Genomic DNA, 15,202 nt, shown 5'->3' with positions numbered 1-15,202 from the left:
GGCTCTCGTGTTGCCTAGGGGTATATTAGGAGAGGCAGAGCGGTGTGTGTAATGTGCCTGGCACAAGTCCGACGCACAGCAAGTGCAGGAGAGGCAGGGGCTGCAGCTGCAGAGGTAGGGGCACAGGAGGCATGAAACTTGTCTTTTGTTTTTTTTGTTTTTTTGAGATGGAGCTCGATCTTGTCACCTAGGCTGGAGTGAAGTGGCATGATCTCAGCTCACTGCAACCTCCACCTCCCAGGTTCCAGCAATTCTCCTGCCTCAGCCTCCCGAGTAGCTGGGACTACAGGCGCCCGCCACCATGCCTGGCTAATTTTTGTATTAGTGGAGACGAGGGTTTCACCATGTTGGCCAGGCTGGTCTCAAACTCCTGACCTCAGGTAATTTGCTTGTCTCAGCCTCCCGAAGTGCTGGGATTACAGGCGTGAGCCACGGTGCCTGCCCACAAGCCTTGTTTTAACCTGCAAGTGGGTGGGACTGAGGCAGCCTGAAGTGACCTGTCACTCTCTCCCTTTGCTTCCCCTCCAGGAGGACAGTCAGTGACCCACAGCAGCCTGCCCATCGTGGCCTCCCTGGCCAACTCACCTGTCTCCTTCAGCTGCAGGATCAGCTACCCGTACACCTCCCAATTCAAGGCTTTCACAGTCAGCTACTTTCATGAAGATCTCCATGGGCAGAGGAGCCCTGAGAAGCCAACCGACTGCCACCCTGGATCGGGCATAGAGAACCAGACCTACACCCTGAACTGCCTGGTCACCCTTGTGCCGCCGGATGCATCAGCCACCGGCACCTACTACTGCTCTGTCCACTGGCCACACACCATGGCAAGAGGCAATGGCACCTTCATCCTGGTCAGAGGTGAGGCTTCCTCTGTGGCTCTTCCGGGGGCAAAGGACCCAGAGATTTCAACCAGCAGTTTGGGACTCCGGATCAGAAATAGAGAATGGGGCCAAGTGCGGTGGTTCATGCCTGTAATCCCAGCACTTTGGGAGGCCAAGGCAGTGGATCACCTGAGGTCAGGAGTTTGAGACCAGCCTGGCCAGTGTGGTGAAACCCTGTCTCTACTAAAAACAAAAAAATTAGCTGGGTGTGGTGGTGGGTGCCTATAGTCCCAGCTACTCGAAGGCTAAGCCACGAGAATCGATTGAACCCAGAATTTGGAAGTTGCAGTGAGCCTAGATCATACCATTGCACTCCAGCCTGGGCAACAAGAGCAAAACTCTGTCTCAAAAACAAAAAGGAAAGGAAAGCCGGGCATGGTGGCTCACATCTGTAGTCCCAGCACTTTGGGAGGCCAAGAAGGGAGGATCACCTGAGGTTGGGATTTCAAGACCAGCCTGACCAACATGGAGAAACCTTGTCTCTGCTAAAAATACAAAAAAATTAGCCAGCATGGTGGTGCATGCCTGTAATCCCAACTACCCAGAAGGCTGAGGCAGGAAAATTGATTGAACTGGGAGGCAGAGGTTGCCATGAGCCAAGATCGTGCCATTGCACTCCAGCCTGGGCAACAAAAGCGAAACTCCATCTCAAAAAAAAAAAAAAAAAAAAAGGCAGTGGCTCAAGCCTGTAATCCTAGCATTTTGGGAGGCCGAGGTGGGTGGATCACCTGAGGTCAGGAGTTCAAGACCAGCCTGGCCATCGTGGAGAAACCCCCATCTTAAAAAAAAAAAAAAACGGAAATAGAGAATGGTTTGCCTTCTCTGCCAGTGTTGGCAAAGCAGGACCCAGCCTTTTCAGAGGGCCCCAGCCTGCAGCTGTGCCAGGGCTCCACCTGCGTATGGGAAAGGGAAGGGTGGCTTGCAGATCGGCCCCTAGATGCCTCTGGAAGGTGACCTGAGAGAGCTCACTCGGGCCCTTGGTCTCAGTGTGCACGGGCATCACGGCGTGGTGGACTTCTGTAGAACTAGCCAGGTATATGTATGTTCTTGTGGGGGCCTCGTGTATGTGAGCACTTGGCTCATGTATAATATACCTTTAAAGGTACAGGTTTTTAGTTTTCATCACGTTCTCTTTTTTATTTTTATTTATGTATTTTTCTTTTCCTGAATCCAAGGTAAGATATTTTTATTTATTTATTTTTTGAGACAGAGTCTCACTCTATCACTAGGCTGGAGTGCAGTGGTGCTATCCTGGCTCACTGCAACCTCCGTTTTCCAGTTACAAGCAACTCTCCTGCCTCAGCCTCCCAAGTAGCTGGGACAACAGGCACTCATCACCACGCCGGGCTAATTTTTTGTATTTTTAGTAGAGACGGGGTTTCACCATGTTGGCCAGGAAGGTCTCGATCTCTTGACCTTGTGATCCACCCACCTCAGCCTCCCAAAGTGCTGGGATTACAGGTGTGAGCCACCACGCCTGGCCATCTTTTTTTTTTTTTCTGAGACGGAGTCTCACTGTGTCACCGAGGCTGGAGTGCAGTGTCACAATCTCTGCTCACTGCAACCTCCATCTCCAGGGTTCAAGCATTTCTCTTGCCTCAGCCTCCCAAAGTGCTGGGATTACAGGTGTGAGTCACCACAACCAGCTAGTTTTCATCTCATTCTCAAAGGAGTGATGACCCCAAAAGTTATGAGGGAGCCCCTCACTGAAGCCCTGATTCTCTGACCTACCTCTGCAATCCCCTGGAAGGAGCTGGGGGCTTCCAAATCCCATAGGCCTGGGTTTGCACCCCTGTCCCACTGCTTGCCTGATGTTAGCTTGGGCCTGGTTTTCATGGCAATCCTCTGCCTTCCAAGGACTTGGATGAAGATGAGGGAGATGGTGCCCATAGGGGCTGGTGCCTGACTATAGGCGGTGTTGGGGAAATCACCATGTGCCTGGCACATGGTTGGCACCCCGTGTGTTTTTGCCAGCCAGATGGATGGATGGATGGGGTAAAGGGGAAGGAGGAATGGATGACAGCAGGAGGGACAGGAGGATGGCACAGAGGGAGGGCTGGGCCTTACCTAGCCCAGGTGCAGCGCCCCTCCCCATCCGTCCCGATATAAACCCACTTCCTTCAGCCCTAGCCACATTCACCCCATTATCACCACCTCACACAGGGAGAAGAAGAGACCCCGAGAGGGGAGACAACGGGCTCACAGCCCTGCAGGCAGCCCTCAGGGGAGCCAGGCCACTGGGGCACTGGGGGAGCAAACGAGGTGGTCCCTGTCCTTACAGAGAATCAAGGCAGTGAACATAAAAAGGACCAAGGGGAGGCCAGGCTCAGTGACTCACACCCGTAATCCCAGCACTCTGGGAGGCCGAGGCGGTTGGATCATCTGAGGTTGGAAGTTCGAGACCAGCCTGACCAACATGGAGAAACTCCACCTCTACTAAAAATACAAAAATAAGCCCAGCGTGGTGGCACATGCCTGTAATCCCAACTACTCAGGAGGCTGAGGCAGGAGAATCACTTGAACCTGGGAGGCAGAGGTTGCAGTGAGCCGAGATCCTGCTTCTAGCCTGAGCAATGAGAGTGAAACACCATCTCAAAAAAAAAAAAGAAAGGGAGAAAGACAGAGAGAGAGAGAGAGAGAGAGAGAGAGAGAGAGAGAGAGAGAGAGAGAGAGAGAGAGGAAGGGAGAGAGGGAGGGAGGGAGAGAGAGAGAAAAAGAAAGAAAAGGAAAAGAAAAGAAAAGGACCCAGGGGGACAACGAAGGCCCGAGGCCTGGTTCCCTGGTACCCTAGTGGAGTGTGGAGTGCATCAGCAGGGGAGCATCGAAAACAGGTCCTGGGTGAGGGAGAACATCAGGTGGGTGTGCCCCGCCTTCTCCTGGGTCACTGACCCCTCTGCTCCCCTGCCCTTCCTCCTAGACACAGGGTACCGAGAGCCCCCGCGGAGCCCCCAGAAGCTCCTGCTGTTTGGCTTCACCGGCCTCCTGAGCGTCCTGAGTGTTGTGGGCACAGCCCTGCTGCTCTGGAAGAAGGTAGGCATGAACACTCACAGCCACGCAGCCCTCCACCCACACGCCACAGGCTGGGGTGCCTCCGGGGAGCAGAGAAGCTGCTGTGTCCTTGCCTGGTGAGGGCACATCCACATCTGTAACAGGTGGCCCTGGTGGCCCCTTGTACTGGGACTGAGGGCACCTCTCCTGTGCCACTCCCTGTGCTGCCGTGGGGCCCCTTTTGATCCCGCTGAGAACCTGAGAGGACCTGCAGGAACCTCCTGCCTACCACTCCAGCTCCACAGATTAGGGAATCCCTGCCCGGGATTTTTGATCCCAGGAGGCTGAAAGGGAAGAAAGGGCTACCAGCCACTGGCACAGGTGCCCTCCCACACACCCTTCCACACACCCTCCACCATAGCTCCACAGGGAGATTTCTTCCCATTTCACAGCTCTGGAAGGTGACGCTCAGAGGTTGTGATTTGCCCAGGGTCAATAGTAAGTGTGTGGCAGAGTTGGGGCTGGAGTGCAGGATGGGGTAGCTGGGTCCGGCTCCTTACCTGGACAGCTCCTGCTCACACTGCAGGTGGCCCCTGCCTGGGGAGGGAGTTTCTCTGCTGGCCCCCCATGCTCATTGTCACCCAGCCCTATGGATTCCTATTCAATGCAGGCCCAGTGGGTGAGCGGCAGAACAGGGCCAGGCGAGATCTTAACCCTGAGTCCCCCGCTTGCTAAGCAACCCCAGCTCCTGCCCTACAAAGAAGGGCCCGGACCATAGGGACTGGGTCAGGGTATCAGTGAAGGAGGAGCAAATCTCAGAGCCATGGGCTTGACTTCTGGTCCCAGCTTCCTCCCTGCTTCAGTGACTCCTGCCTTCCTCCTCCTCCTCCTCTCACCTCCCTGCCTGTGCTTCCAGGAATGTCTGCAAAGTGTCTCATGTGTGCCATCACTAGGCTAAGTGCCAGCAGGGTGGGAGCAAGCCCTCTCGTCAAGTTTGGGCCCTCTCTGAGCCTCAGTTTTCTCCTCTGGAAATGGGGGTACAGATAGACCCTGCCCACCAAGTGAACATGGATGGAGAGCACTTTTTTTCTTTTTTGAGATGGAGTTTCACTCTTTTTGCCCAGGCTGGAGTGCAATGGTGTGATCTCGACTCACTACAACCTCCCCCTCTCAGGTTCAAGGGATCCTCCTGCCTCAGCCTCCCAAGTAGCTGGGATTACAGGTGCGCACCACCATGCCTGGCTAATTTTGTATTTTTAGTAGAGACGGGGTTCACCATGTTGGCCAGGCTGATCTCAAACTCCTGACCTGGGGTGATCTGCAGGAGAGCACTTTTGAGGCACCAGTTGGATGCCTGACGCACAGTAGGAGCTTCCTGCTGCCTCCACATCCCCTGCCCCTGGGGAGGACAGTTGAGGTGAGAGTCTGGGCTGGGAGGGAAAGAGAACCCGGGGCCCAGAGCTGCTGCTGCGTTTGCATTGCTGAAGCAGCCCTGAGCCTCCAGGTTCACTGTGGATGCCCCTTAGGGCCTCGGCAGGATGGGGGAAGGAGAGAGTCCAGGAAAAAGACGTTCCCTCCAGGCACAGAGGACCCGGGAGCACCTGTGGTGATGGATAAATGAATCAAGGCTGGAAACTACAAACTAGAAGCGGCAGAGGGTGGACCGGAACCGCAGGTGGCAGCTTTGGGACAGTGAGGACTAGGAGCAGAGTGTGCAACCCCATTGGGCCGAGTCTGGAAAAATGGCTTTGCCTCCTCGGGGGCAGTGCCTGCAAAGGCCAGGCAGGGAGGGCACGGAGCTCACACCCCCAGGAAGATGGGAGCTGGAGGGAGCAAGAACTGAAGACCCATGGAGGCTGCTGGGAGGGGCTGGGGCAGCAGGGACGGGGGTGGAGCCCAGGAATGGATGACTCACAGGTGGCACTGTCAGCCCTGCCTGCAGGCCCTTCAACAGCAGAGGCCTCGTGGGCCCTCCTTGTTCTCTGTGTTCCAGCACCTGGAGTGCCTCCTGGAGATCTCCTTCTTGCCTTTCTGGACCCCGCTCCCGTGTCCCCAGCTCAGAGAGGCCCTCCAGGACTACTTCTCTCAGAGAGGCCCTCCAGGACTACTTCTCTCAGAGAGGCCCTCCCATGGCTACTTCTCTGCCACCCCGCTTGCCTCTGCCCTCGTCATCTGTAGGTCCCTGATCTCTTATTCCATTTCTTCCCCAAAGCCAGCTCTGTGAGGCTGGGTGCCTCTCAGCCTGTTCCCTGCCACACGCAGCCCCAGCCTCTAGCACAGGGCCCCCCACATAGTAGGCCCTCAATTATCATTTGCGGAAGGGCTTACCATTTCTAGGGCTCTTTCACACCTGTCATTAAATTCATTCATTCAGGCCAGTTGCAGTGGATCACACCTGTAGTCCCAGTACTTTGGGAGGCCCAGGTGAGCTGATCACCTGAGGTTGGGAGCTGGAGACCAGCCTAGCCAACATGGGGAAATCCTATCTCTATAAAAAATACAAAAATTAGCTGGGTGGGGTATTGCATGTCTATAATCCCAGCTACTCAGGAGGCTGAGGCATGGGAATTGCTTGAGTCTGGGAGGCAGAGGTTGCTGTGAGCCGAGATTGCACCACTGCCCTCCAGCCTGGGCGACAGAGTGAGACTACTCAAACAAACAGAAATTCATTCATTCTTTCCTTAAACTGATGTCAGCTGAGCACATAGTATGTGTCAGGCCCTGTACAGAGCTGGGAACACAGAGGGAGTACAGCAAGCTAAACTCTCAGTCAGCTGGGTAGATCAGCTCTTACGCCGTCATGACCCATTCAGGAAAAAAGAAAGTCGAAGTCAGCAGGGCGCTTAAAAGCACAGGTTTCAGCTCTGCGGCTTACTCATTTCTGTGAGTGTGGGCTGGGTGCCCCAGGCTTCAGTTTCCCCAGTGGGGATGCCAAGCAGAGGAGCCATGTCATGGGGTTGTAGAAGGCGCAGAGGGGCCGGTGTGGCTCTAAGGTGCTTTGAGCACGAGGAGAGGTCTCTCCCTCGGGAGGGCAGTGATCGACATGATTCCCACCATTAGAGCAGGTTTGGGGGCTTCCGGCTGGTTTGAGGGTCAAAGTGGTCTTCTCAGAGCAGGCGCTCCCTGCAGCTGACCCTCCTCCTCTCATGGCATTGGACACAGCAGGCCTCCCACCTCACAGCACCCGCCTCCTCTTGGTTCCAGGACCCGCTGCCCTCCTGGTTTTGCCCCACCCCACGGGCAGCTTTGCTAGGTCACCCTCGTCTTGGTGACCTCTGGCCTCTGGCGCAGCCGGGGCCCTTCCTCCGAGCCCTTCCGTTCTCTGCCTGTGCTGCGGTGAAGGCTCTGCTCTGCGGGCCCATTCTCCCTCCACACAATCTGCTGCTCAGACCCCTCCCCAAGCTCCAGACCATGCTCCACAGCCCCGTATGGGGCCTGAGGGCACTGCCACCTCATGCATCCAGAGCACTGCTCCTCGTCCCCAAGCCCTCTGAGTCCGAGCAAATGTGCTCCTGATGCTCAGGCCCAAGCCCTGGAGTTGCGTTTGCTCTTTTCTCTCCCACGCACCCCTCAGCGAGCCCTGCACTCAGTCTGTCCAGGATCCAGCCCCCTCCCTAGGGCTTCCTGGGCGTCCAGGGCTCAGGGTTCCATCAGTGTCTCCTGGAATAAGGGTGTCTGCTGCCATGCCCTGGCTTACATCTTTTTTTTTTTTTTTTTGCAACAGAGTCTCGCTCTGTTGCCCAGGCTGGAGTGTAGTGGCAAAATCTCAGCTCACTGCAAACTCTGCCTCCCGGGTTCAAGCCATAGCTAGGATTACAGGCGTGTGCCACTATGCCCGTCTAATTTTTGTATTTTTTCAGTAGAGATCAGGTTTCATCATATTGGTCAGGCTAGCCTCAAACTCCTGACCTGGTAATCTGCCCACCTCAGCTTCCCAAAGTGCTGGGATTACAGGTGTGAACCACCATGCCTGGCCCCTGGCTTGTCTCTATGCTGTCTGTCCTGCCAAAGCATAGCCCTTGCCGGGGGGTGGGGAGTGGAGGGGAACTGAGTGTCTCCAGTAGCTGGGGAGCCTGGCATGCAGTGCATGCTTGTGGAAGGAATGACAGGATAAAGGCACATGAGGACCTGGAAGATAAGTCAGAAGTGGCCGGAGTGTGAGGTAGGCAAGGCCACATTATTGCTCCCATTTTACAGAGGAGGAAACTGAGGCCCGATATGCGTCCTGAGCTGCTGATGGCAGCAGCCCTGGTGTTCAGAGCTGGATCTCAGCCCATGCCTGGTAACTCCCTGCCCCACCACTGTCTACTAGGGGAGGAGACTTGGGCCACAGAGAGCTGGGCACGGTGGGAGAAGCCACATCAGTGATTCATCTGAAAACCACAGTTGAAAGGGCAAATGCTGGCCCCAAGGACAGAGCACTCGGTAGGCAGGATGGGCAGGGATGGGCAGGGGTGGGCAGGGAGCAGAGCAGCCCTGCCCCCATAGTGCAATGGCGCCCATCTGAGTTTTCAAGAAGGCTCCCTCCCTGTTCCATGGGAACCCTTGCCCCAGCCCAGCCTCCCCAGCACCCCCAGGAGGCCTCTTTCCTGGGGATCCTGCCTCCTCCCCTTGCCAGCCCCAACCTGCAGTCTACCCCACACCTGTGGCAGCAGAGGGAGGCTTATACAATGCAACTGCTGCCACTTCCCTGCCCTGCTGGCCCCCACTGCCCTCCGGGTAGACACCGTGGCATTTGGCCTCCCGTGGCCCCACCTGCGCTGGCCTGTGGCTCACCTCCTTTCCATCTCACTGTCCATCCCTCTGTGCATCCCTGACACATCTAGATACTCCTGCCCCCAAGCTGTTCTCCATGTCTCAGACACCTTCTCAGACTCGAAGAGCTTAGGAATTCCTCTTCTGTTTTCAGAAGACAGTGCAAGATGGCGCTGAGACTGCTGCAGTCCCCTGCAGACCTGGGCTCCTTCCTGGGGCCCTGCAGTGGCACTCACCTCTCTGGCAGCCCCAGCAGTCTCACTGATAGAGCCTCGAGGCCAGGCCTGGGTCTCTCTTACCACGGGGTCCTCCATGCCTAGCCCAGGCCCAGGACCAGGGAGGGACACCGACAGCTGAGCTCCAGGGACCGTGCTTTCCAGCCCCGGCAGGGCCAAAGAGCTGAGCCCAGGTCAGCCTTGCAGGAGAGCCACTGCACGTGAGCTCACATCCTCAGCCCCAGCGGTGTCCAAGCCGGCCGGCTCAGTGAGGACACAGACACCAGGTCCCCAGCTGCCTGACAAGAGGAGGCACCAAGGTGCCCTGGGGTGGAGCACAGCCTCTGACTATGACAATGCCCTCAAGAAGCAGGTGGTGCAGGGGAGGGGACCCTGGATTTGAGGACACACATCTGGGTTTGATCCAAGGACAGCTCTTCACCAGATGGACAAGCCTCAGCTTCCCCCCTCTGTTTTGTTTTGTTTTGTTTTGTTCTGTTTCTGAGATTCTCACTCCTTTTGTCCAGGCTGCAGTGCAATATCACAATCTCGGCTCACTGCGACCTCCGCCTCCCAGGTTCAAGCGATTCTCCTGTCTCAGCCTCCCGAGTAGCTGGGATTACAGATGCCAGCCACCATACCCAGCTAATTTTTGTAATTTTAGTAGAGATGAGGTTTTGCTATGTTGGCCAGGCTGGTCTTGAACTCCTGACCTCAAGTGATCCACCTGCCTCGGCCTCTCAAAGTGCTAGGATTTGTGAGCCACTGTACCTGGTCCCCTCTATGTTAAATGAGCAATTCCATGCCCACCTCCTCAGGTTGTTTTGAGAATTAAATGAAAATAAGGACAGGTCCCAGCAGACTTTGTAAACTAGCAAGTGCTACGCAGACGCCAGCACTTCTCTGAGTCTGTAAGGCTTACATGTTCTAACAAAGCAGAGGAGTGACAACTCCAGCTCTCATCTCGTCGGTATCTTGGTGAAACACAGATCCAGATTCAAATCTGCCACTTCCTGGCTTCATGGCCTCCGCAAGTCATCTGCCCTCTCTGAGCCTCCTCTCCGTCAGGTACAGAACCGAGATGATGAAAAGACTCACCTGCAGGTTTGTGGAGAGGCCCGTGAGAGAAGGCAGGTCCGGTGTTCAGAGTCCTACCTGGCTCCATGCTCTAAGCCATTATATGCTGTGACTGGGGGTGGCACCGGCTTCTGCCTGAGAGTTAAGTAGCTCTCAACAGCTAATCCTGCAGTAAATGGGCTGGGGTTTGGCAGGAGGCCAGGGTTTTTAATTAGCTCCTGCCCTGAGATGAGGCAGTTGTGGCTCCACTGTCAGCAGTGACAGTGTGGTGCCTGCAATGAGCGGGGACGTCCAGGCCACCTCCCTCTGCCTCCAGAGGGCTGCCTGCACCGCCTCCTGACCTGCCCAGGCTTCACCTTCCCAGCAGGCCGGGCCCAGCCTCCACCGTGACCATTAGCGCTCCAGGCAGCAGCCAGCGGGGTCTTTCTCCAGCGCAGCTCTGACCTGGCTCCCACTTCCAGCCCTCAGTTATCTCCTGTGCTCTTCACAAAGCCTGTACGGCCACTCCGGCCCCTCCTGGGCAGGCTCTCCTCTCTGGCCACACTGACATTCTCTCTCTCTCTCTTTTTTTGAGATGGGGTCTTGTTTCGTCACCAGGCTGGAGTACAGTGGTGTGATCTCAGCTCACTGCAAGCTCCGCCTCCCAGTTCAAGTGATTCTCCTGCCTCAGCCTCCCAAGTAGCTGGGATTACAGGTACTCGCCACCACGCCTGGCTAATTTTTGTTCTTTTAGTAGAGAAGGGGTTTTGCCATGTTGACCAGGCTGGTCTTGAACTTCTGACCTCATGATCTGCCCACCTCAGCCTCCCAAAGTGCTGGGATTACAGGTGTGAGCCACCGTGCCTGGCCTACACTGACCTTCTCTTAGTGCCTCAAGACCACCAGGCCTTGGCACCTGCTGTTCCCTCTTCCTGGGGCTCCCTCCTCCCTCTCTTGCTAAATGAACTTGCCCTCAGGATTTCACCTTCAATATTGCTTCTGCCCAGTGGGGCACTGGTTTCCTCCTCGTGTGCCAGAGACTCCATGACCCGCGATCAGCCCACATACCATGTTTTGGCAAAACTGTGGGTTCATCCTCTATCTCTTCACTGGCCCCTAAACTTCAGGAGGCTAGGGACGTTGCCCACTTCCTCACACTGCCTGGTTCCCGGTGCTATCAAGTGTGTGCTGGTTGGCCAAGGACCCCCAAAGCGCCACCTCCTTAGCACCGGGCACCTGCTCCCTGTGCTCTCCTTGAATCTTAGCAACAATCTCACAAAGGAGGGTTATTGCTGAGGAAACCAAGGCCCACCCCCAGGCATGGTGGCTCATGGTAATCCCAGCACTAGGAGACCAAGGCGGGCGGATCACCTGAGGTCAGGAGTTCAAGACCAGCGTGGCCAACATCTCGAAACCTTGTCTCTACTAAAAATACAAAATTAGCCGGCCATGTTGGCACACACCTGCAGTCCCAGCTACTCGGGAAGCTGAGGCAGGAAAATCGCTTGAACCTAGCAGGTGGAGGTTGCAGTGAGCCAAGATTGGGCCACTGGGCAACAAGAGCGAAATTCCTTCCCAAAAAAAAAAATAAAATAAACACGAAAAAAGAAACCAAGGCCAGAGCCAGTAAGTGACAGCAGGGCAGGACTGGACACCAGGCCTGGCTGGTGCCACTAGAGGCTCACCCACGACAGCCGGCTTGGTCCCTGGGCCCTGCCCCACTGGCACCGGGCCCAGCAGCTTGCGTCCCTACAGCCAGGTGCTCCGTCCGGGGGCCACACCTCGTGTGGGCCTCTTCCATTTCCTGTGTCTCCAGGTGCATGAGTGGCTTGATGCAGGTCTTGGAGGTATTCGCCATGTTTCACTGGAGAGGGTGAGTGGGAGGGACAGAGCGATGAATCTCTGTGTGGCCTCATGACAATCTGCCATCCTTTCCCCTGGTGAGGTCTGCACGGGGAGGACGATGGGAGCCACTCATCCCTGGCCCTGACTCCTTTCTCCCTACAGAGGCAGATGCAGGCTCCACGGAAGGACCCCACCAGGAAGTGCCCAGCTCCAAGATCTGCCAGCAGCCCCAAACAGCCTCCTGCAGAATCCGTCTACACAGTGAGTCCCGGGGCCCAGGCTCCCTCCACTGCTCTCAGGCCTGAGGCAGGGTCTGATTCCTTGGCTCAGTCATTTTCTTTCTTTCTTTTTTTTTTTTTTTGAGACAGAATCTTGCTCTGTCACCCAGACTGGATTGCAGTGGTACGATCTCGGCTCACTGCAACCTCTGCCTCCCGGGTTCAAGCGATTCTCCTGCCTCAGCCTTTCTAGTAGCTGGGATTGCAGGCGCACGCCACCATGCGTGGCTAATTTTGTATTTTTAGTACAGACGGGGTTTCACCATGTTGGTCAGGCTGGTCTTGAACTCCTGACCTCATGATTGCCCACCTCCGCCTCCCAAAGTGCTGGGACTACAGGCATGAGCCACTGCGCCTGGCCCCCTGCTTCAGTCTTATACCAGCTGTGTGACTTCTCCTAGCCTCAAATTCCTCATCTGTAAAATAGGGATAACAATTCCCACCTTGTGGAATTTCTGTGAAGCTGAAAAGAGATGACATGTGCAGGCCCCCTGGAAAGCATACGAATGCCAGGTGCCCCCCATGCCCTGTTCCCCTCCTTGACACGGCCCCTCACTCTGCAACAAGCCCCAGCCGCCAGCTCAGCCCCCAACCCCCATCTCCCAACCCCCAGCCCAGCCCAGCACAGCCCAGCCCCTGGCTCCCAGCCCCCAACCCCCAACATCCAACCCTTAGCCCCCAACCCCCAGCCCAGCCCAGCCCCTAGCCCCCAGCTCCCAACCCCCAGCCCCCAGCCCCCAGCTTCCAACCCTCAGCCCAGCCCAGCCCCCAGCCCTCAGTTTCCAACCCCCAGCCCAGCCCAGCCCCCAGCCCCCAGCTTCCAACCCCCAGCCCAGCCCCCAACCCCCAACCTCCAACCCCCAGCCCAGCCCAGCTCCTAACCCCCAACCCCCAACCCCCAACCCAGCCCAGCCCCTAACCCCCAACCTCTAACCCCCAGCCCAGCCCAGCCCCAACCCCCAACCCAGCCCAGCCCCCAACCCGCAGCCCAGCCCAGCCCCTAGCCCCCAGCTCCCAACCCCCAGCCCCCAACCCCCAGCCCCCAGCCCCCAGCTTCCAACCTCCAGCCCAGCCCCCAACCCCCAACCTCCAACCCCCAGCCCAGCCCAGCCCCCAACCCTCAACCCCCAACCCCCAACCCAGCCCAGCCCCTAACCCCCAAACCCTAACCCCCAGCCCAACCCAGCCCCCAACCCCCAGCCCAGCCCAGCCCCCAACCTCCAGCCCCCAGCCCCAGCCCAGCCCAGCCCCCAGCCCTCAACCCCCAGCCCAGCCCCCAACCCCCAACCCTCAACCCCAGCCCAGCCCAGTCCCCAGCCCCTACCCCAAAGCCCCTAGCCCAGCTCAGCCCAGCCCCAGCCCACCCCCAGCCCAGCCCCACAAGCGGTCCCCTCCAAGGCCTGTGCAATCTCCCAGCAGACAAACCTAATGGAGGGCCAGGAGGGGATGGTTCATGGCTCAGAGGGTGTCCTGTTGCCAAGGCAGCACCCTGCATTTCACAGCCTGGTGATGCAGGTCAGACCTTGCATATAGATGCACCCCAGCAGGTCAGGACTTGTCGAAGGCTTCACTCAGCAGCTGCTATTTGGTGGCCACCTCCACAGCCTCCCATGCCCTCAGCCCCGAAGCTGCTCCCGCCCTGCCCGCTGCACCACTGCCTCCTCTCCCACTCGCCCACTCACCCACTCGCCTACTCCTCCACTGTGTGGGTCAGGGGCCTGCAGCGTCCTAGGGCAGGCTGGTCTTCTCTGGCCCTGCATCGCCCACCCTCTCTGGGCTCATGTGTTCTGGGCAGCCAGGCTGAGCTGGACAGGAGGGAGGGAACTACCTGTGGGTCCCCAGACCTGCTCCTCTGCCGGGACACAGGCAAGGAGGCTGCTCCCCTCCCTTCTCTCTGTGACCAGAAACGTCCAGCTCAGAGAGACTGTCAGATCTCGAGACCTCACAGGGGTCTGGGCCTGAGTGGGTGGAGGGTGGAGGGCACAGGACGACCACAGAGGAACATTCCCATCCTGGGTGCCAGGGTAGCGGGGGTACCTGGTGCTCCGGGCAGGTATGAAGGCCACACAAGCCAGGGCAGGTCTTGGACGTTTCTCTCCACTGGAAATGGGGCTTCTTCCTGGGGCAGCCCTGGTCCCTTTCCTACAAGGAGAGTTTGAAAGCCCCTCTCCCCAGACCCAGCCTATTTCTGGCTTAAAACCCCTTGAACTCGTCCCCAGGGCCACCCCACCATCCCCGCGCCTGATGCCCTTGAAGTGAGGGTCTCCCAAGCGCCAAATGGTTTATTACTTGGATTTTCATGCCCAGCTGCCTCTTGGTACCTGCCTCCCTCCCTCCACCCCTCCCGCCTCCCGCCTCCCACCCTCCTCCTGCCTCTGAGCACCACCTGTCTCTCCAGCCTGCCTCAGAAACCCCTGCTTGCCTGTTGCCAGGGAAACCGCCTCCTTGGCAACCAGCCGGCATCCACATGACATGTACACTCAGGAAGGAAAGGCTTCTGCTCTTGCTTAGGCTGTTGGTGGGCTCTGCTGTGAAGCCCAACAGATTCTGAGGGAGGGTCTCTCTGGTCTGTGATCCTAGAGAGGGGAGTGGGAAGGCATCATGCATCTCTTGACCATTCAACAGCAGCCTATAAAGCACCTACTACTTGCCTGCCTATGTGCGGGGCCCTCTGTGCACAGTATCTCATTTAATCATGCATTGAACCTGCAAAATAGATGTGATTATTCCCATTTTATAGATGTGGAAACTGAGGCATGGAGAGGTTAAGGGGTTGCCTTTGGCCGGCAGAAGTCAGAGCTGAGATTTGAACCTACTGTTGTCTGATTTTAAAGCCCCGGTTCTTTTTTGAGACAAAGTCTCACTGTCACCAGGCTGGAGTGCAGTGTTGTGATCTTAGCTCACTGCAACCTCTGCCTCCCAGGTTCAAGTGATTCTGCTGCCTCAGCCTCCTGAGTAGCTGAGACTACAGGCGGGCACCACCACGCCCAGCTAAGTTTTGTATTTTTAGTAGAGACGGGGTTTAACCATGTTGGACAGTATGGTCTCAATCTCCTGACCTCGTGATCTGCCCGCCTTGGCCTCCCAAAGTGCTGGGATTACAGGTGTGAGCCCCCATGCCCCGCCAAAAGCCCCAGTTCTTTCTACCCCCTTGAGGTCTCTGGTCAGGCCTCTCTTAGCTGGG

The 15,202-nt window shown here is 57.0% G+C and overlaps 1 protein-coding gene and 1 long non-coding RNA gene across 3 annotated transcripts in view; one reads left to right on the top strand and one right to left on the bottom strand.

The window, feature by feature from the left end:
- Positions 1-15,202, top strand: part of LOC100396719 (NFAT activation molecule 1) — a 36,012-nt gene that overhangs the window by 18,744 nt on the left and 2,066 nt on the right. The window contains exons 2-4 of the mRNA XM_035265131.3: positions 529-858; positions 3,799-3,911; positions 11,903-12,001. Coding sequence (XP_035121022.2) covers positions 529-858; positions 3,799-3,911; positions 11,903-12,001 — 542 coding nt within the window. The remainder of the gene's footprint in view (positions 1-528; positions 859-3,798; positions 3,912-11,902; positions 12,002-15,202) is intronic.
- LOC118145741 (uncharacterized) lies at positions 3,902-14,424 on the bottom strand. 2 transcript variants are annotated; one of them, XR_008473884.2, is made up of 4 exons: positions 14,056-14,424; positions 13,701-13,842; positions 11,581-11,759; positions 3,902-9,937 (listed from the first exon to the last, which is right to left on the bottom strand). It is a non-coding gene; the product is annotated as an uncharacterized LOC118145741 (long non-coding RNA). The 2 variants fall into 2 exon arrangements; XR_013527306.1 differs by lacking the exon at positions 13,701-13,842.

The sequence above is a fragment of the Callithrix jacchus genome, chromosome 1 (genome assembly GCF_049354715.1).
Source record: "Callithrix jacchus isolate 240 chromosome 1, calJac240_pri, whole genome shotgun sequence".
Taxonomy (NCBI): Eukaryota; Metazoa; Chordata; class Mammalia; order Primates; family Cebidae; genus Callithrix; species Callithrix jacchus.
Note: the sequence above shows the minus strand (reverse complement) of the source record. Positions and strands in the feature narration are given on the sequence as shown.